The 22603-nt window shown below is 40.7% G+C and overlaps 1 protein-coding gene across 1 annotated transcript in view; it reads left to right on the top strand.

Annotated features, from left to right (window-relative positions):
* ROR1 (receptor tyrosine kinase-like orphan receptor 1) overlaps positions 1–14794 on the top strand; it is a 255286-nt gene extending 240492 nt beyond the window's left edge. Inside the window, exon 9 of the mRNA XM_006879844.1 lies at positions 13367–14794. Within this exon, the coding sequence (XP_006879906.1) occupies positions 13367–14794 (1428 nt within the window). The remainder of the gene's footprint in view (positions 1–13366) is intronic.
* Positions 14795–22603: the final 7809 nt, after the last annotated feature.

The following is a 22603-nucleotide window of genomic DNA, read 5'->3' as shown; positions in this document are numbered from 1 at the left end:
AAGAAGTAGATTATCAGATCCTTGTTCCCAGTTTGTGTTAAATCTACATAGGTGCTGTTGCTATTTAAAATAGTGTTGCTGTTGTTATTATTATTGTTGTTACATGCCTTCGAGTTAGAACCAGCTCAAAGCTCACCGTCCAGTGGGTTTTCGGAGGCTATCCTTCACTTATGAGGAGATTGCCCAACTTTCTCCTAAAGAGTAGCTCATGGATTTGAACTGCATGCCTTTGGTTTGGCAGTACAACTCCTTGCCACTTGGCCACCAGGGATTATTAGTATTTGAAATACCAGTGACATAACTTAGTACCACCCAAGTCACCACATATAACTGACCATTGAGTAATGATTAATAAGAGGCATGCTATTATTTTATTTCATTCAGCAAAAGATTTGAAATCATTCATTTGAGTTAAATAATCTCTCTTTTCTATCTCTAAAATTCTCTGATGGATACTAATGCCTGAAATAGGATTTTTTTTTCTCCTTGTTGCCCTGAATATTTAAAATCTTACTGTTTCTTGTTTTGGTTTCCTACCATGGAAAAATGACTCTTCTCAAAAAAATCCTGGAAACGTTTGTATTTTTCTTTCCCTGTTTCTTTTCTCTTTCATCATCTTCTCCACTTCTCCCTTTTCTCCCAACTGCCATGAGTCTGAAAAACAGCATTTTTGAACTATGCTTTGGCAGAGGATCACACTAAGTGGGGGCAGAGCTGGCCAAGCTCATCCTCCTGGCTTCTACCTCCCATCCTTCTCAATATGGCTCAGCTGGGCTTCAGGCTTTGGGAGTGCTGGTGGAGTCAGTGCTGGGGAAGGAAGCCCCAAAGCTGAACAGCCCTGTAGGTCAAATGCCTGAAGCTGGTGCCTGATAGAAGAAAAAATGCTTTGGAGGAAAGTAGAATTTGCCCAGCTTTCTGAAACTGGTGACTAAATCGTATTTCTCAATTTACCCTCATCCCTTGCCAATTTCTCTGTTTCTTTACTTCCAAGCCATTAATTTATCTCTCCTTTTTCTTTCCAAAGTACTGGATAAATATACTGACACTTCATTTTATTTAGAATATAATCTAGATCTCTAATGTGCATTAATGTAAAAAGGAAAAAAAAATCGAAACCCTGCTGGGGTCCAGTTACCTTCTTAAACCACTGTTCTTACCAAATGTCACCGCATTTGGTGGTAAAGTGTCCTCCATACATCTTTTTTTTACTCCTTAAAGACATTTTTCTCCCAAGGCTTCTGAACTCCTCCTTCAATTGGCATAACCCTCTTTAGAGTCACTCTGATGTGATTTAATCTAGGGATCTTTTCCAGGTCTTTGTCTTCTTTAATTCCTTTGTAGCTTTTGATATTCTTAACCAAATCTTGATATACACTTACTCGTGGCTTATCTCCTGCCTTCTTCCTAGTCCCATTACTACTATTAGGAATTACTTCAATTGAAGCATTCTCTAACATTGTCAGTCCTCTTTCTCTCTTCCTCTTCTTCCTTCTCCTCTCATGCTGGTTTCATCCTCCAACGTGACTTCCCCTCTCACTTGAATACAGTGTTTCCCCAACCTAGAAAGGCAGATTTCAAACAATTCAATTCTTAAGTCCTAGTACTCAAGGCTCAGTACCATTTTGGCCTAATGTAGCTTTCTGTCAACATTATTTCTGCTGATTCTCCTGGGGGGGGGGGTAGTTTGATTCACTTGATAAAACAAGGTTTCAGAAATAAAAAGATAAAATTACAAATCTCAACTCTTGGGTTTTTTTGTTTGTTTGTTTGTTTTTTACTGGCCACAAGGCTTAGCCAAGTTGCCTTCTCTGAAACTGTTATTTCCTCACCTATTAAGGCAAGGATTAAGGAGATATTTTGGCACTTCACTGGTACTCGGTAGTACACATTTCTGTTATTTGGATGACAGTGATCATATGAACAACAATCATATGAAAAACAGATCTCTTTATCAACCACCAAATGTTGTGTATTGGATAATGTGGAACAAGGAGGAAGTCTTAGGATTCATCAGCCCCCACATTTGCTGCGGTGAGGATAGAGACAAAAGAACTATGCCTAGGATCTCCAGGCAGCTCTGCATACAGCTCTGGGGTTCTGTGTACTCATTACTCGTATCATTAGTCCCCTTGGCTCATACCCTGGGTAAAATCTGTGGAGTAGAGAGGGTCTGATAGTATATTGTCTCACCTCACTCAAATGGAATGTTATAAATTGATATATTATTAATGGCTATCATGAATGGGTGAAAATACCATACATGCATTATGTCAGTGTAATCTCCTAGTATCCTTATTAACAGGACACTAATTTCAACCAGGTTTTAGGGATGAGAACACTGAAGCATGAACGTTAAGAGGTTCCACAGCATAAAATAACACAGTTATTAGCAGAGCTAAAGCTCAAATCCAGGTCTGCACAAGTCCACAGCCCAAGTATTTCATCAGTCCACTGCCTTCATTGTCAGGATTGCTGAAAGATACAAGCCCAATTTATAAGCTGGTGGTGGCTAACACTGAAAGAACTGATAAGTGTTATATCTTTTTCTTGGCAGACCAGGACTTCTCCATTTGACATTATAAAGTAATTCCACCACGTAATCAACCTGGGATATCACCAAACATTCTAATTAAATCTCAGAAAGCCATGGTGTAGAGAAACAGGACTACTTCAGAAGTTCAATCCCTCCCAAAGAAGTGCAGCTGAATTTGGAGCAAATGTGGCAAAATATTGGTTGACATTCCTTCTAGGATTTGGTGGCATAAGCCAGAAGGCACCACAGTTGTGCTGTAGTCTTTGAAATTGACATAACCCCAAAATAAACTAGCCATAGCCTTTAAACTTTGAAAATTCTATCCATTCTCTTTATGAGAGGAGTCAATTGTTTCACAATTCTAATACTATTTATCTAAGAACCAGTAACACACACAAGAAAGGAAAATAAGCTTTGGATTAAGCAGAATGATATTAAGAGCCAAGTCCAGGACTAGGAAATTCCGTATTCATATACAATTCAGGGCACCCAGGTGCCGCTCGGGTAAACGCTGACTATAAAAAGGCTTTGTTCACTTGTCCTCGTCCACACAAGGAGACAGCAGACGGTCAAGTGGAGGAAGGTCTAGCTCAAATCAGGGAGCACTTTTCCCATAGCATCCTTAGAGGATGTAACGAAAACTGTGTCCCTCTTCTCAGAAAAATGCTCCAGTTTGGAGTCAGGCAACTTTGGATTTGAATCTTGGCACAATCTAAGAAAAGTTAATATGTGTTGTTTCTTTAGGCAAGCTATTAAAGGTCATCTCTTTTTGTTTAATACATAAAAGGAAAAATAATAGCCTGAGTCTGCCAGGGTTGTGATGAGATGGAAGTGAGTGGTGACATTAAGCACTTGTCTCAGAGAGCAGATAAGGGAATGCAGCTGAATTTCGTGCCTCCCTACTCTGTCGTTGTGAGGTGCCGGACCTTGGCCTGTCTGGAGCCACCCTCCACCTCTCTCCTGCTCGTCTTGGTCAGGGGCTTGCTCTCTTTCACTGGCCCTCTCTCCTCTACCTTTCCCATCATATTGGTTCTCCTTTTAAAGCCCAGCTTCTCCCACTCGGAGATCATTTAAATAACCACTTACTTGTGTTTCCCTGTCTGTAAAATGGGGCGAGCTACCATTATGGGGTTGTTGGGAGGCTAAAAAAGAGTTAATATGTTTAAAGTACTTTTGCACTAACACATACGCATTAAAAAAATAATTGTAGCCATTATTATGATCTCAGTGTCTGGCACAGCACAAGTGTTCAACACATGGTAGTTATTAAACTCAGATTACAAACTCAGCCAGATTAGGGGATGTGTTCCTCTCTAGGATTCTCTCATGGTTCCTCATACACTATATTTTGTACGTCTACTATTTGTCAGTATGGAGCTCTGGTGGCCTGGGGGAAAGAAACTGCGCTGCAATTCAGAAGGTTCATGGTTTGAGGCCACCAGTTGCTCCACTAAAGAAGGATGGGCAGTCTCCTCTTGGGCACTTAACTGTCTCTGAAAACCTGCCGGAGGGTCAGCTATGGGTCGGTTCCAACTCTACAGTATACAGCAAAAACACAACAACAATTTGTAGACAGCAGATATCCCCTCAGTTAATGTGTATTTGCAACCAGTGATAAAATACATCTCAAATCATTCACTATGTATTAAAATAGGACACAGCTGACAGCATGGCCTACATCTACAGACATATTTTTAAACCATTTATCTTGGTAAAACAGTAACCATGCATAATATAAACCCAATGAATATCAGAGGTTCTTGGATTATTCTCTAGTTGACATTTCCAAACCATCTTCTCAAACAGATTATTCTTTTCTCTTCCTGTGAACCAGAATCAGATTCTTTAGATACACTGTGGTCACTTATTAGGCAGGAAGCAGAGATTCAGACCACTGAGTAATTGTCTGATTCGGAAAGCCGTATCTGCTTATTCCAGTAGTTCTCCAAGTGAGGCGTCCAGACCATAAACAGCTGCACTATCTGGAAGTTTGTCAGAAATGCAAAATCTCCGATCGCACTGCAGACTTACAGCGTCAGAAACCCAGAGGGCGGGTCCAGTTCCCCGGGGAGGGCAAAGCTTTCCCTAACACAGCGGGTTCTGGTCAGTACTTGAGATGTGGTGAGCAAGTGAGTTCCCAGGTAATAAGGATCTGGAAGAAAGCTGTGCTTCCAGAGAGAGAAGGAACTTGCCAATGTTATCCGCTTACCAAAAATGCCCCTCTGATTTCAATATAGCCTGAGTCTCTGTCGTCATGGCTGGCAGGCTGAGAACAAATTACTCTGGGTGGAACCCACTCTTCTCTGGCAAATACTTGTGTCCTGCTAGAATCTGCTTTGGATGAATAATCAAGGATATCCATAACAGGGAAGCAGCTGCCAAAAGGGCAACAGGCAGTGTTGAAGTGTTGTTGTTAGTTGCCGTCCTGTTGACCTCACTCATGATGACTGTATAACCACGTGCTGCATTCTCCAGCCCTTCCTGATGGTTTGCATATTTGAGTCCGTTATGGCATCCTCTGCGATGGGAGCTCTGGTGGCATCATCTGTAGCGAGTGGTGCTGCTGACCCAAAGGCTGCACCTCTCGCATGGTTTGAGCCCACCAGCAGCCCCACCGGACAAAGGTGAACCCGCTCCTCTTGTACCATTTACAGCCCCAAGACCCTAATGGAGTGTCGGCTGTGAGTCGTTTCCAACTCGATGGCAATGAGTTTTTTGAGTTTGTGTATTTTGAGTGCCTTCCAACCTGCCGAACTCATTCTCCAGCACTGTTTGGGACAGCAACTGTGATCCATATGGCTTTTATTGGCCAACTTTTAGAAGCAGATTCCCAGGCCTTTCTTATTAGTGGCATCATTGTCTAGAAGTTCTGCAGAAACCTACCCACCATCAGGGGCCCTGCTGGTAGTTGAAAGACCAGTGTTATGGCTTCCCGCTTCATAGCAACCCAAAACTCACCACAGAACAACAGAGACGAGTAGTAGTTTGAGGCATTAGAAGATGGGAATAGAAGCATCCCCACATGACAGAGTTTACAAGGACTGAGGGGCGAGCTGATTGTGAACATGAGCTTCAGTCCCTTGTAAGCACCTGCTGTGGAAGCCACTTTCTTATCCCAAGAGACACCTGGACTTCTGATTCCTTCCACCTTCATGTAGCTTTTCTTTTATCCATGTGTGTACTTTAAGTTGTACTCAAAAATAGATCAATCATATCCCATTCAGGTTAGAGACAAAAGTCACAGCAAGCTCAGTGACCATCACAAAGTACCCCGTCAGTTCCTGTGGTGGTCACTATGGAAAGTGAGCAGGAAATAACAAGTTAATGATAAATTATTTCACCAGAAGAAGTTGTTTCAGATACACTTTTCACCTAAGGTGAATCTATGTTCTAATTTTTTACCTGGTGCTTCCATAATGGCAATTTTTAAAACATATGCGTGTGAGGACATTATGCTGAGTGAAATATCTCGGTCACAAAAGGACGAATACTCCTTAGTGTCACTGTTGTAGAATGGGACTGATATCAGGGTCTGGGTGAGGCTGAGAAAAATTGAATAAATGTATGTATACTTCATTGAAACAGATGAGGGAGAGAACAGTTTAAAAGTGACATATGATCGGGTATTATGGTCATGATAAAGAGTCCAGAATAGTGCATTGTGGAGTGTACTGGGCAGGGGCGGGGCGTGGGGGTGAGGGATTGTATACCAATAAAAGAATTTTTCTTTTACGTTTCAAAGATAAGAGCAAACTGGGGTGGGGGAGGGCAGGGATAAAAATGCAACAGTGAATGAATGGAAATTTAAAATCTCTGTAAACATTCATTAAAATTAATAAGATAAAACTTTAAAAAATTATTAAGGCACTTTTGGTGCTTGGTGGCAGTCTCTAAGGAGTTACACTGCTCACCCAGAGGTGGCATCTTCCTCTCAGCACTTCAAATCCACCATCAGCTCTATAGGAGGAAGAGGAGCAGATTCTCCTCTGTGATTTACAGCCTCTGAACCACCACCACCCCTCCCCTGCTGGAAGGTCAGCTATGAGTCAGTTCTGACTTGATACCAGTGAGTTTGAGTTTTGACTGGCTTCATTGATGGCTTCATTCATTCAGGGCTTCATTGGTTCATTGCTTTTCATTAATAGATCTAAAAGGCTCAGACATCCCTCTTAGATTGCATCACTCAGTAAAAGAAGTCATTACCATCAGCCTGGCCTCCCTATCAGCAGTTTTGACAGACAAAGTGTAGCGACATCAACAACAACAACTTTAATTTATCTTGCTACCCCTGGCCCTCCCCAAACACCTCATATTTGAAAGAATCTACTACAGTTGACTATCAAAACGTTCCAAGAAGTACAATCAGATCTTAGAATAATGTATCAATTGCCTCAGCTTTGATTTTTATCCTGCCTGCCCAGATTATATAGTTTTAAAAACTGTACTGGGACAGATGTGTGTTTACTTTGAGAGGTAAAAATGTTAACATTTAAACTGAAAGCCTGTTTCAGTTTTAAGGTACTTAATTGCCTTACAGCATATAATAAACCGGGCCCATCTTGTCATTCAACTAATGGAGGGAGTGATAGAGAGATAGGAGCAAGGGACCCTATCCAGTCCAGTTTTCCTTTGTACTTGGTTTACTTTGGCACGATGCCTTATGTGTATTTTACACTTCTTTACATTTTGTACATCCCTGTATGACAAATACTTGTCAAACAAAAACTAAACAGATTTATAACCCCTTAACTTGAAATGAGCCAAAATTGAACTGCCAAAACTTTATGACTTCATTTTCTTTCATAGTTTTCCACTACATTGGTTCAAACAGACGAACCCCACTTGAGGTCAGGCAGAGGTCATTTCACTTTCATTACTAAAATATAATTTACAATATGCCAGACCTAAACAAGTTTAGCCTAAAGGGTTTGTATAATGTAAACCATCTGTTCCTCAACAATACAGCTAATTTCCTGCCGTCACCGTACAGTCTACTGACTGCTTCTTTAAGGGCTTTTATGATTTTTTAACTAGTTCAGGGTTTATGTAAAATTTGAAAATGAGTCTATAGTTAAGACTCATTTGTACCAAGTAACATGAGCATTTTAAAAATGCAAATCACTCTGCAAATTGTTCCCCTGGAACCAAGCACCACACAGTTTTGTTTCTTCTTTTTTTTTTTTCTTTTTTAACTTTTCTGGGCATTTCTGTGCTGCACAGGTGGTTGAAGGAAAGCTTTGGTGAAATCTGCCATCTCAGGTGTTCCCTGTGCTTCTTTCTAATGCAAACCCAACATACAGTTTGACTGGCTTTGGGGAGCTAACCCTCCCTCCTGCAGGGCATTGGAGATGTTGGAAGGTGGGCAAGCAGGTCCTGGAAAAATATTACAAGGCATATTTGAAGTTAACCTAGACTCCCTTTCATGGGTCCAAACAGGGAGACACTTTTAGTTCCTTTAGTTCCAGGGTAGCCCCTCACTGCAGGCTGAGCTCATAGCCCTGCAAGGTGTCAGGCCTCAAACGCAGCCTCGGGAGACTTTCTGCTTCAACCTGGGCTTGCCGCCCAATGGACTTCTCTGGTTTCTAACAAAATGGTGTTCCCCAAAGCAGAAGGCCTTGCAGATCCAAGTGCAGCGCCTTTTGGCTCTCCTGAAAATTCTTGATACTTTGTTTAAGCCTTTTTCTCCATTTGTAAAATGTAAAAGTTCTTCCAAAATCAAATATGAGAACACATTTGCTTACTTCAGTGTAGGAAAATACTGCAGGCCTTCTTAGCTGCTAAGCTCCGGGGGTGTGTGTCAGGCCAGTGCCAAGGTGCTGTCTTCTCTTCCAATCCCCTGAAGTTTGGCCTGCTCACTTCCTTTCCACCTGCTACCATCCACTGTTCTCCACCTCTATTCACCTTCTTCAGTTATGAGGCCTCTCAAATTCAAACCTAGCATCAGTATCCAAAAAAATACAGTCATTTGTTTATTTTGTTGCTGTTGTTGTGTACCGTCGAATTAGATCTGACTGGTCTCTCCTCCAGTAGAGCATCTGGTGGATTCGAACTGCTCACCTTCAGGATTGCAGCACAGCTTCTGCCACTAAGCAACCAAAGCTCCCTAAGTCATATTTTTTTAAAATTAGTTTTTTGGCTTTTTTTAACAAAAAACCAAACAAACGAACACTAACAACTGCAAGAGAATAGAAAAGGATTAACAGAAATGTGTCACTTTTTATTCTTTAAAAAATTAGAAGATATTGTAGGAGACACTCAAGAAATTCCATTTATGTGCTTTATGTCACTTCTATAATTTCTCTAATAAAGATAATAACAGTAATGTAAAGAGCATTCATTAGATGAAAATTATATACGCATATGGTTTCATTGAATCCCACCTGCAACCATCCAACCTAGATATTATTTCAAGGACATGAAAACAAAGATTGAGAAAAGTTAAGAGACTCAGCTCAGGTCACTCAGCTAATTATCCCACAGGGTATTTAGTGAGCTCAGATTTAGTAAGTGCTTAGAACAGTGTCTTGCCTAGTAAGCACCAAGCACTGGAAGCTCTGATAGTCTAGTGGATAAGGAGTTGTACCACCAAGCCAAGGACAGGCAGTTAGAATCCACAAGCAGCATTGTGGGAGAAAGATGAGATTTACAGGCTCTGAAAACCCACTGGAGGGTCAGTTCCCTCAGAGCCAGCTCAACAGTGATGAATAAATGTGTGATACAAGTATTTATAGAAACTTGAGAGAAAACAGCATAGCCAAGTTACAAGCTGGAGTTTTATGAATTTAAGTTTCACACAGTTTGAATTACACCACACTGCCTAGGGGTTGGAGTTCCTACATGGTGAAAATCATTAACAAAGGTCTGCCTAAACAAAGGGTTGGCAGTTCAAGTCTAACTGAAGGCACCACAGAAGAAAGGCCTGGTGACCTGCTTGTGAAAAATCACCCATTGGAAAATAATACAGAGCAAAATTATAATATTCCAGTACCTATGTAGTCATTGCTGGGTAGAGTAGAGGGACAGCGCAGGAGGGGAAGACCCTCTATGAGGTGGATTGATTCAGTGACTGGAGTAATCGGGATGGGTGTGTCAGAGGTGGTGCGGTTGGCGCAGGATAGAGCAGGGTTTAGGGCTGTTGTACATAGGGTCGCTATGAGTCGTAAACGACTCGACGGCACATAACAACAACAACATGTAGTCATTATGTGTTGGGGTTGACTCAGTTTCAACTGTTTTGGTTTTGGGTTTTGCCTAAGGGAGGTCTGGTGGGTGGTTGTGCTGCTAACCCGAGGCTGTATGGGGCAATGGGCAATCTCTTCCCATGCAATTTACAACTTCCAAAAATGCACTGGAATGTCAGCAATGAGTCCATTCCAAATAGACAGGAAGGAAGTGAAGGGAGGGAGAGAGACCTGATTGCATGGCCAGTAGCATGTTGTTGTGATGGTGTGAGAAAGAGTGAGCTGCACTGATCACCAAAATGTCTCAAGTCCACCAGCAACTCCTTAGGAAAAACACGAGTAATCGCCTCCCTTTATAATTTACAGCCTCAGAAACATGATGGAGAGTTGCTATGTATCCAACTAGACTGCACGGAGAGAGAAAGAAGGGACAGTTTGTTAAATCAGCAGGGAGCGGATAATCTCCTAGTGCCTCTTTATAAGAAAAATCCACTCCTAATTCAGAGAGCATCTCCATCAGGTTTCTGAGGCTGTAAATCCTTGTAAGGAGCCTGCCTGTCTTTCTCCACTGGAGCGGCAGCTGGTTTTGAACAGCCAATCTTTGGGTTAGCAGCCAGATACATCACAGATTACACCACTAGTGATCTTAATTTCTCTTTTAACCATCTAATATCTGCTAGGTTTCATTCTTAATTAGTATTTTCTTTCAAAAGATGTTTATGACTCAGTTTCTTTTCTATCACTGAATTCCTGTTAAAGTCTTTAAGTAATCCCTACTGTGCTCCATTATTTGGGTATGGATTATATAAACTGGATATAAATTAGATTCACTTACATCATTAGGAAAATGTCCTAATGGAAATCTCCAATCTTAGTGTCACATAGGAAAAAAAATTGCCTTAAATGACTCTAGCCAGCAAGTCTAAAGTCACTGAAGTGTTACAGAAGGAAAACGTAAGGTTTCTCACCACCACATACAGAACTACATTCTTCTTCCAACAGATCTCTATTTACTCCAGAAGGAATCTAGTCCCTGGAAGCAAAAAAAAAAAATAGTTGATGGACCTGTGATTATAGGAAACAATAATCCTGATTCAGTCATACAGAAAAATTTATCTTGGACTTTTATATATAATTATTTCATTTTCAGAATTGTGAATACATTTACATAGTTTAAAAAACTTTTCTGGGTGAAAAGCATGAAGTATAAAACCTCCCACATTTGGTCTCTCCTCCTAATTCTACTCTACATGTTCCACTCTTCCAAAATCCCCAGCCCATGCAGTAAAACTAGTTTGCTAGGAGCCAATTCAACTCATGACATGATGTGTGTGTAATGGGAGAACTTACCTGATAGAACTTTCACTGGCAGATATTTCAAAAGCAGATCTCCAAGTCTTTCTTCCAAAGTTCTCCTGGATGAACTTGAACTTCTAACCATCTGTTTGGCAACTGTGACTCCATTAACCTTTTGCACCACTGAGGGACTCCTACTCTTTCCATCAACTACTGTTGTTTGCTTTTGGAATTTCCTTTTAGAGTTTCTTTATGCATATGAAACAAATTATAAATATATTCTTTCTTTTTCTATTTTACGTAAAGGTACATTAACTGTTCTTTGCTTTTTCTTGTTAACTTAGCAATAATATTTTTATGATTTGGCTATATTGGTATAAAGAAAATGTCTTCATTTTTATAACTGTATACTATTTTGTGTACTGTCATTGTGCTATGTGTTGTTGAGTCACTGGCACCTCATGTGACCCTGTGTACAATAGCTCTAAACCCTGCCGTATCTTGAGCCAATCTCAATGTCTCTGACACACCTACCCCCATTATCCCACTGTGTCAATCCGTCTCATGCAGGATCTTCCTCTCCTGCGCTGTCCCTCCACCCTTCCAAGCATGATGTCCTTCTCCAAGGAGTGGTCCCTCCTGGAAACTGAGACGGAGCTTCAAAATCCTTGCCTCCAAGGAGCAACTTAGCTTCACCCTCTCTACAAACACACTTATTTATTCTTTTGGCAGTCCATGGTATGTTCAATACTCTTCTCCAGCACCACAACTCAAAGACATTGCTTCCTCTTCTGTCATCCTTCAATATTTTCTCTGATTCATAGCAAATCATTGCGAAGAGCATGGCCTGGATTAGGCGCACCTTAGTCTCTAGACCCACCATAATCCATCCATCTCCTATAAATGTATGTTATTTTGTTTTTTAACTTGCTGTTATAAACAATATCATAATGAATGTTATTGTTATTTTTGTGTGCTATCAAGTTGGTACCAACTCATAACTGACCCTCCAGAGAGTTTTCAGAGGCTATAAATCACATAAGTGGAGATTAACTGTGGTTCTCCTGTGGAGCCACTTGGTGGATTTGAACCACCTGGCAGTGCAACTCTTACTCACTAGGTCAGCAACACTTGTATTGCAAAGAATAGGACTTCCCTAACTTTACCATGGAGCATCTGGTAGATTTTGACACAAGAATATACATGGTGCTTGGTCACAACAATGAGGATAATTAAAATGATGCTGTTGTATGTCATGGAAGTAGATTAGAAACAGATCTCAAATAAGGTGCCAGGCTGAGAAGTAAAGCGGTGTCCTCTGCACAGTGTTTCTCAAACTCAGTGTGCGCCAAGATCACCTGGGTCTTGTAAAGTGCACATTCTGATTCAGCCAGTCTGGAGCAAGCTGGAGGGCCCACGTTTTGTTTTTTGTTTTGTTTTGAAATTTATTTTAATGAACGTTTACAGAGACTTTGGATTTTCAGTCATTCATTGTTGTACTTTTCTCCCTGCCCACTCCTCCCTCCCCCATTTGCTTTTCTTTTCAAAAGTAAAAGAAAAAATTCTTTGTTATTCAATCCCTCCACCCCCAAGTCCATTCCACTATGCTACCTTCATTCTGTACTCCTGTCATAACAATAATATCTAATCATATATCCCTTTTAAACAGTTCTCGCACTCATCTGTTTCAATGCACTATACAGTATTTATCCCATCTTTCTCAGTATCCCCGTAACCCCTTTGTCAGTCCTCTTTTATAACAGTGGCTTTATTCAGTATTTGTCTTTTTGTGACTGAGATATTTCACTCAGTATAATGTCCTCTAGGGTCACTCATTTTGTGTAATATTACATGAGTTCCTTATTTTTCAATGCTGCATAGTATTCCATTGTGTGAATATACCAGAGCTTCTCTGTCCATTCATTTGTTGATGGACACAAGGATTGTTTCCACCTCTTTGCTATTGTGAACAAAGCAAAACAAAAAACAAAAAACAAACAAAAAACATAGGTGCGCATATATATCTGTTTGGGTGGCAGTTATGAAGGAAGGGCCCACATTTTAATAAGCACTGGGGGGTACTGATGCTGCACTGCTGATCTGGAGACCACACTGAGTAGAAAGACTTTAAGACACAGCAGGAAGCCATAGGGGCAGAGATTGTTGAGTTAGGGAAGAGTTAGGATGTCGGCATGTTACTTCCACAACGTTGCAACCACAAACTGATGACGAGATCTTATAGAATCTGATTTTTAGACCTTTCCTCTATATGTTTACCTCTACTTTTCTTCACAGAGTCCGAGGTCTCTTGCCTTTAGAAATGTTTTAAACCATACTTTTTCTTTCTTTTGTACAGAGCAAGGCTAAAGAGCTGCCTCTGTCTGCTGTGCGCTTCATGGAAGAATTGGGTGAATGTGCCTTTGGAAAAATCTACAAAGGCCATCTCTATCTCCCAGGCATGGACCACGCTCAGCTGGTTGCCATCAAGACCTTGAAAGATTATAACAACCCTCAGCAATGGACAGAATTCCAACAAGAAGCCTCCCTAATGGCTGAGCTGCACCACCCCAATATTGTCTGCCTTCTGGGGGCTGTCACTCAGGAACAACCTGTGTGTATGCTTTTTGAGTACATGAACCAGGGGGATCTCCATGAATTCCTCATCATGCGATCCCCACATTCTGATGTTGGCTGTAGCAGTGATGAAGACGGGACTGTCAAATCCAGCTTGGACCATGGAGATTTTCTGCACATTGCAATCCAGATTGCCGCCGGCATGGAATACTTGTCCAGTCACTTCTTTGTCCACAAGGACCTCGCAGCTCGCAACATTTTAATTGGAGAGCAACTTCATGTGAAGATCTCAGACCTTGGGCTTTCCAGAGAGATATACTCAGCTGATTATTACAGGGTGCAAAGCAAGTCTTTGCTGCCCATTCGCTGGATGCCCCCTGAAGCCATCATGTACGGCAAATTTTCTTCCGATTCCGATATCTGGTCTTTTGGGGTGGTTTTGTGGGAGATTTTCAGTTTTGGCCTCCAGCCATATTATGGATTCAGCAACCAGGAAGTGATTGACATGGTGAGGAAGCGACAGCTCTTGCCGTGCTCTGAAGACTGCCCTCCCAGAGTGTACAGTCTTATGACCGAGTGTTGGAACGAGATTCCTTCCAGGAGACCGAGATTTAAAGATATCCACGTCCGGCTTCGCTCCTGGGAGGGCCTCTCGAGCCATACCAGCTCCACGACGCCTTCTGGGGGAAATGCCACCACGCAGACAACCTCCCTTAGTGCCAGTCCAGTGAGCAATCTCAGTAACCCCAGGTACCCCAATTACATGTTCCCGGGCCAGGGTATTCCGCCACAGGGCCAGATTGCTGGGTTCATTGGCCCGCCCATACCTCAGAACCAGCGCTTTCTCCCCATCAATGGATACCCGATACCTCCTGGATACGCCGCCTTCCCAGCGGCCCACTACCAGCCAGCAGGGCCCCCCAGAGTCATTCAGCACTGCCCTCCACCCAAGAGTCGGTCTCCAAGCAGTGCCAGTGGGTCGACCAGCACTGGCCATGTGACCAGCCTGCCCTCCTCAGGATCCAATCAGGAAGCAAATATCCCTTTACTACCCCACATGTCTATTCCAAACCACCCCGCTGGAATGGGCATCACCGTTTTTGGCAACAAAGCTCAAAAACCCTACAAAGTAGACTCGAAGCAGTCCTCTTTGCTGGGAGACTCCAACATTCATGGGCACACCGAGTCTATGATTTCTGCAGAACTTTAAAATGCACAACTTTTGTAATTGTGGTATACAGGACAATCTCGAAAGCCTTAGAAAAGATTTCTATTCAAATGGAGGGTTTGTTGTGTTGGGTTTTGTTTTGTTTTGTTTTGTTTTGTTATTTTAGTTATGGAAGGTTCTCACTTAGCAGACATTACAACAGGTATCTTCTGTGAAGTTTAACTGTGTCTTAGCACAATGGGTAGACACACCCAGAGCAAAAGCGTTATGGGGTCTCCATTCCAAGTGGCACAGCACTGGTATTGGTATGTACAGTTTTGACGACTTAAAACTGCAAACTGGTAAAGAGGAAAAGAGCCTTGTGATTGATTAATTAATAAAGAAGAAAGAAAGTCAGTGGTGCTCTGTGTATCTGCCCTCAGTCACCCATGACTGGTCTCTCCGTAAAATGTATATATCATGGCATTTGTCTACCTGCTGTCTTTTCTTCAGGACAGATGTTCAGAAATGGTACTGATTCCTTTTAAGACTGTATGCATGTTTATCTAGAAGTGATGTTCAGAATAAATGAGGAAACGTTATCCCAAATTTGAGATCCCATATGGAAGAGCATGAGCCATACAACACATGTCCAGGATCCCAGAAGCCTTCCTCTACCCACTGGGGCTTCTGTGGGGAAGGTGCAGAGTGTGCCTTTTTGTGAACCTCCTCTTCTGGTCAGAAAGGCAGGTTCCACATTTTCCTTTTTTTCACAGTGTGCTCACTCAAGCCCTTGAAATACTACAGGGCCATGGACCAAAAGAAGACCAGATGTGGATGCTGGGATTCATCGCTGGTTGATTAGTTCACTTTGCTGCGTTAGGAGTGAGACCCCAGAGGGAGCAGTCAGGAAAATTATGCCCTCCCCCTCGCCCAGACTGGATCAGCATCCTTGGTGGAAAAAAATAAGGATTCCCGCAAAGACTGCCTCCACAGCCGTGTCCTTGCACTAACACTGAAAAATAGGTGATGGTACAGCAGAGCACACCCGCCCTCCAAGCTCCTGCCTGAGGGCTTGTTCAACTCGGAGGGTCATTTCCCTTCAGTGGACTTGAGAGGCATAGGTAACCCTGTGATACAAAGCCCTAGTTAAAATGTCTTCCACTTTTCTTTCTGTGCTAGAAATGTTCACAGATTTTATTCCAGTTTCAAGAAGTACAATACTATATCTACATAGCATTAGCTGGTATCCAAAGATTATTAATTGTTTTGAAGAGTATTACCATATAATAAAATAAAATCATTATTAACACGTTGCCGCACACTTTTTAGAAGCACATTTGCCATCATTTGTGTTAAGATCTCACCTCAAAGATGACCCAAAATTGAATTGCTGAAACTGGTGATAGAAACAAAGTCATGTTTGCCTTATTCCGGAGGAGGTACCAAATATCTCATGGCATGTACCTGACAGCCATCTTTGGCCAAGTCTAGAGGTCTTACAGTTTCAAGTTCTATGTAGAAAGGATCTCTTGATTTGATTTTCTCTGTTTCAAAAACTATTTCTAAAATCATTGTTTCAAAGTCTCATTTTCAGTTAACTGATAAAAGAGACTTAGAACGTAGAGAATGTGAAGTAATTCCTGGAAAATTACATTTGATGAGGAGAATGTAAGATTTAGAAACCCACTAATGTGTCCGTTTCTTTTACATGTGTAATTAAGATGAGAAATAAAGGAAATACATTTACCAAAATGTGTTTCAATTTCTCTGAATACTGTGTCTGCAAATAACAAATAAGGCTGTATAAGTACTGTGAACTCATAGAACTGATTGTACCCAAATTAATTGAGAGATAAATTCAGACATATTTTTGTGGCATAAATAAGCTGATTCAGAAGATACATTTCTTAACTTTAGGTAGAGGAGAATATTTGTATCCTTTTGTTGCTATGCAACTGTTTAATGATTTAGCTTCAAACCACAATTTTGTATATCATATGACAATCAATTATTTTCCAAGAATATTTATTACTTTAAGTAAACAAAATTTCAGTGAATCTGAACTTTTCTAAGAGTCCCTTAAAGGGAATTTAGCATTCCATGAGCCATTAAAATAGCTACCCTGGAAAAAAACAAAACATTTTCATGGTTAAAAAGATTAATTGAAGTTCACGCTTTATAAAGAACTGCAACATTTATTTTTTAAACATTCTATATTTACAGAAATCATAATGAACAATTAAATTTCTAAACCACTTGTAACGATGTATTTTATACTGGTACTGTGATACTACATAACACAGACCCTTTTGTATTAAAATAGTATTTTTTCCCACCAACTGAAAAACATCTTTTGCTTTGTTGACAATGTTTTGTAAGATGGCTTTATTTTCAAATCTTTTTTCCTTCCTTTTCTTATTTTTGCACAAAACTATGTTTCTGGTTTATATCACAGAAGTGGAAATATATCACTACGTTTTTATATCTGGTTTGTTTCCTTGTTTTCTTTGTTTTAACTTGATAGAAATTAACTTTAAATATATAATGGCAATATTCAAATATCTTGCCCTATCATGTCTTTCTTTATTTTCACCTGCATGCATTTAATCACTGTATTACTTAATGTTTGATTTGTTACTATGGGCATTTCAAATAGATAAGCATGGAATTGTAATATCAAAAGGCTATTTTATATTGAGGATATGTGCATTTGTATTACACACACAAGAGATGATATTAAACACTGATTATTTTATGCTGCTGTTTATTAAAAATGTTTACTGTAAAACATTATTTCTTGAATATTAGTATCATGGACATTTTTGGGAATTTTAATAATATTTTTCCTAATTGAAAGTTACACAGTTGTTCAGGTCTTTCATTTAGAGGGTCACTATGAGTCATCTGTGACTCAATGACACTTAACAACACCACCAACAATAACTGACATATCATAGAGAAATCATAATTCATATCATAATCAATCATAATTACTACTGTTTCACAGAAATTTCTTCTATAATGCTTTTAAAGTAGTTTAAAGTAGCATTCTTTGGCTGAGACCAAAGGGGAAGAAGAAAACCAATGACTTCGTAATCGATATGCATATACATATATATGAAAGATGTTCATTTTTAGAGTGAAAATGATATATTAAATAATCATGTTACAACCTCAGTTTCAGCAAGCAGGTTTCTGTCATCTGCATAATGCAGGTTGTTGATGAATCTTCCTCCAATCCTGATGCCACTCTTCTCATAGAGCACAGCCTCCTGGATAATCTGTTCCACATATAGGTTGAAAAGGTCTGGAGATAGGACACATCCCTGTCGTACACCCTTCCCAATTTTGAACCATGCAGTATTTCCTTGCTCTGTTCTAACGACTGCTTTCTAATCTAAGTATAGGTTTCTCATTAGCATGATCAAGTGTCTGGTATTCCCATTCTCCTCAGAGTCAGCCATAGTTTGTTATGATCTACACAGTCAAATGCCTTTGCATAGTCAATGAAACACAGATATACATTCCTCTGGTACTCCTTGCTTTCAGCCAAGATCCATCTAACATTAGCTACAATATCCCTAGTACCATGATCCCTTCTAAACCCAGCCTGCACTTCTGGCAGTTCTCAATTGATGTGCTATTCCAGTCATTTTTGGATAATCTTCAGCAAAATCTTGCTTGTATGTGATATCAATGATATTGTTTGGTAATTTCCACACTCTGTTGGATCACCTTTCTTTAGAATAGGAACAAATACAGATCTCTTCCAGCCAGTTGGCCAACTGGTTGTCCTCCAGATTTTTGACATAACTTGGTGAGTACATCTAGGGCATGTTAGTTGAAATATGTCAATTGGTATACCACCTATTCCTAGGGTCTTATTTTTTGCTAATGCCTTCAAAACAGCTTGAACTTCTTCCTTCATTACCATAGGCTCTTGCTCATGTGTTGTTTCATTAAATTCTTCTGTGTCTGCCAATTTCTTTCAGTACAATGACTCTATGTACTTTTTCTATCTTTTTTTAATACTTCCTGTATTATTTAATATTCTGCCCAAAGCATCACAACCCTGCTTACTGAAACTGAGGAGGACCTGAAGCGCGTGCTGCAGAAGGTCAAGGACTGCAGTCTTCAATATAGACTGAGGCTCAATATTAAGAAGACAAAGATTCTCACCACTGGGGCAATTGGCAGCATCAGGATGGATGGTGAAGAGATTGAGATTGTTAGTTTGCTTGGCTCCACAGTCAACACTCTTGGCACCAGCAGGTAGGAAATTAAAAGATGTAAGGGGAGCTCTGGTGGCCTAGTGGTAAGGAGCTGCAACTACAATCCCAGAGGCACACGGTTCGAATCCACCAGATGCTCTGCCAGAAAAGGAGGGACAATCTCCTCCTGTACCAGTCAGATCTGATTTGATGGTACACTCACACAAAAATAATTTTAAAAAAATTTAAAAAAGATGTATTGTGATGGGAAAGTCTGTGTTAGGGCCTCTCCAAAGTACTGAAGAGCAATGGTGTCACTCTGGAGACTAAGGTGCACCTGATACAAGTCATAGTCTTTGCAATCATTAGAGAACTAGACAACAACTAGGGAGGATAGAAAATTGATGCCTTTGAACTGTGGTGTTGGAGAAGAGTATTGAATATACGAAAGACTGCTAGAAGAACAAACAAGTTCATCCTAGAGAGGGTGAGACAAGGCTGCTCCTTAGAGGCAAGGATTCTGAAGCTCCATCTGACATACTTTGGACACGTTGCAAGGAGGGGCCAATCCTTGGAGAATGATGTCATGCTTGGGAGGGTGGAGGGACAGCACAGGAGAGGAAGACCCTTTATAAGATGGTTGATTCAGTGACTGGGGTAATTGGGGTAGGTGTGTCAGAGACAGTGAGGTTGGCACAGGATAGAGCAGGGTTTAGAGCTGTTGTACATAGGGTCACTGAGTCGCAGGCGACTTGACGGCACGTAACAACAACTTGTTAACCAATAGAACATAGAGATTGGTTTTAAAGATAGAGTTCTATCCTTTTTCACCTTGTTTTTTCCACATGAATTTAGACTTCAACAATCATGTCATAGAATTCTGAAGAAGAAAATCTGTTGTACACATATACCCACCTTGAACTCTAAACCATATTGATAAAATAAATGTGGCCATTTAATTGTCATAGCTTATCTTTATGGCCTTATTTGCCTAAAAGAAAGAGTTTCCCATCTGGCAATTAATATACACTGTCAGGAAAAATGAGTATCATTATGAAAGTTCAAAGAACTTATCCATTTCTGCTATTTAATACAGAAGGGAATACTGTAAAACCTTCAGGGCCTTATCCATCTGTTTTAGGTATAGCTCTTGTCAGCACCTCGGGGATCAAACTCAATAAAGCAATCACTTCACATGACAGTAAGATCTGTGTCAGATTGAGTTTCTCCTTCTCACTTGAATTCTTCTTCAGTCCCAGTCTCTTCTTACGACTCCCCAGGCTTTTGCTCCTCCCTAGTCCCTATAACTTTGTGATGTAGGGCTTCATCTAATTGTTAACAGTGCCAAACTCACAGCATCACTCTCCCATCATGCCTACCTTAAGTCAGTACTTATATGAAACAGCTACCAAGTAATAAAGCATTACCTTTACTGTCTGAAATCAGCATGGCAAACCCTGTAGAGGACACTTAGACACAACATGGGGTCTCCATAAGTCAGAATAGACTCAGGAGCAACTGACTGCACTGGCTACAATCTCTGCACCTTCAAAGATAATAATCCATCCCAGACTTTACCAAAATGTGATCCACGGCCCAGCAGTGCCAGCACCATCTGAGAGCTTGCTAGAAATGCAAGTTCTTAGGCCCCACTTAAAAGTATTGCATCAGGAACTCTAGGAATGAGACCCAGATGTGTATTTTTCCACCTCCTCCAGATGATTCTGCTATTCTAAAGATTGAGAACGAGGGAATATATTCATTAAATTCCTTAGTAATATATATTTAATATTTTAATAACTTTAGCCCCCTTTTAGATTATCATTTCAACCGAATTAAAAATGCAGCGTTAAAAGCTTTCTTTCTTGCAATTTGGTAATTGGCTTTATTTTTTTAATATATATAACTATAACATGAACAGAAAGCTTGCAGCTCCTAGCCTTTGTCAAGGATATACTCTTCCTCTAGTTCACCCAGGATTCACATTCTTGGCTAGTGACCAAAAGCTTTTACCTTCAAGTGGATAAACTCAAAAACTTGATCTCTTGATGCACCTATTTTGACTCCCAGGACTGATAGTTAACAAAAGAACTCCCTTCTGTGTTGTGATTGAACAAATTTAAGGTCAAGGATAGGGTGATCTTTACAGAAAGTGGAGGAAAACCCAGTTCTTAGCAACCTGCCGCAGCTCCTCCCCTCCCCTGTGCTTCCTGCTGATGCTCTGACCAGGCTGGCCTCATGCAGTCAGTCACCTGTGGCTCTCTCTTTTCCACAGCCAGCTGCAAGCCCTCAGCAACTGATTGGGTACAGCACTCCTCTGATGGGCCTTTGCTCTCTCCTGCCTTCAGAGGCCTGAGGGCTCATATGTGGGACAATGGAGGGTTGAAGAGACCCTGAGATTTTGCAAGCCAGATCCTGGAGAAGGGCAAGAGCTAAAGTTTTTAATCTTCTTCATTTTCAGAGATTCCCCCCCCCCCTATTTTTGACCCCCAACCAACAGCTCAAATGCAAAAAAAGAGTGAGAGAGAGAGAGAGAGAGAGAGAAGAAAGGGGGCGGGGCTAGATTAGAGGAGAGGACAAGGGAGCAAACACATGCCCAACTTTTGTCGTCAAAATGACTGCACCTGAAGTTTGTTATCATAAATACCAGAATAAGTGTGAGGACCAGTTAACTAGGCAGTGAAAGCCTTACAAAAGCATCAGAGAACTAAAGGGCAGTGCAGTGCTCTAGAAAATTAGGCAAGGAAGGCTAAAAAACATAAAGCCACGGAGGGAAAGCTTCTGCTAACATATTTTTGACTACCTTCGATCCTGAACTCCTATGAATTACTCACAATTGAGATCCATACACTTGCTGACCAGATCTGGCATGAGGCTGTCCTTTCTAGATACCTAATAAACTAACCTAATACCAGGTTAACCTAATACCTAATTAGTGTATTTTACTCAAGAATGGTTACTTTAGGAGAAAGACCCTTTTGAAAATTAGAAGTTGTTGTTGTGTGCTTTCAAGTCAGAATCACCTCAAAGCTGCCCCTGTGGTGGGTTTTCAGAGGCAGTAAATTGCACAAGAGGAGATTGCCCATCTTTTTCTCATTGAGTAGATTTGAACTGTGTGCCAGGACAATTAAGTATTCTGGGATTACCATTCTTAAAGTTAGCCACAGTTATAATCCACATAGTTAAATTCTCTTGCATAGTCAATAAAACACGAATAGATATATTTTTTTTCTTTCTGATACTCTCTGCTTTCATCCTGGATCCAGCTGAAATCAGCAATGATATCTCTGATGCCACGGTTTCTTCTAAACCCAGCTTGTCAATATACTGGTCCAGCCATTTTTGAGTGATCTTCAGTATTTTGCTACCTTGTGATAATTAATGATTCTGTTTTATAATCTCCACATTCTATTGGATCATCTTTCTTGAAAATAGAAACAAATATGGTTGTCTTTCATTCAGTTAGTCAAACAGCTGCCCTCCAAATTTCCTGGCATAGACTGGTGAGCGCATCCAGGGCTTCATCTGCTAATTAAAACATGTCATTTGGTATTCCATTGATTCCTGGGGCCTAATTTTTTTTTGCCAATGCCTTTTGAGGAGCTTGAACTTCTTCCTTCATTACCACTGACTCTTGTTCATATTGAACTTTATGACA

The sequence above is a fragment of the Elephantulus edwardii genome, unplaced genomic scaffold (assembly GCF_000299155.1).
Source record: "Elephantulus edwardii isolate Elephantulus edwardi_28Jun2011 unplaced genomic scaffold, EleEdw1.0 scaffold00005, whole genome shotgun sequence".
In the NCBI taxonomy this organism is placed as follows: domain Eukaryota; kingdom Metazoa; phylum Chordata; class Mammalia; order Macroscelidea; family Macroscelididae; genus Elephantulus; species Elephantulus edwardii.
Note: the sequence above shows the minus strand (reverse complement) of the source record. Positions and strands in the feature narration are given on the sequence as shown.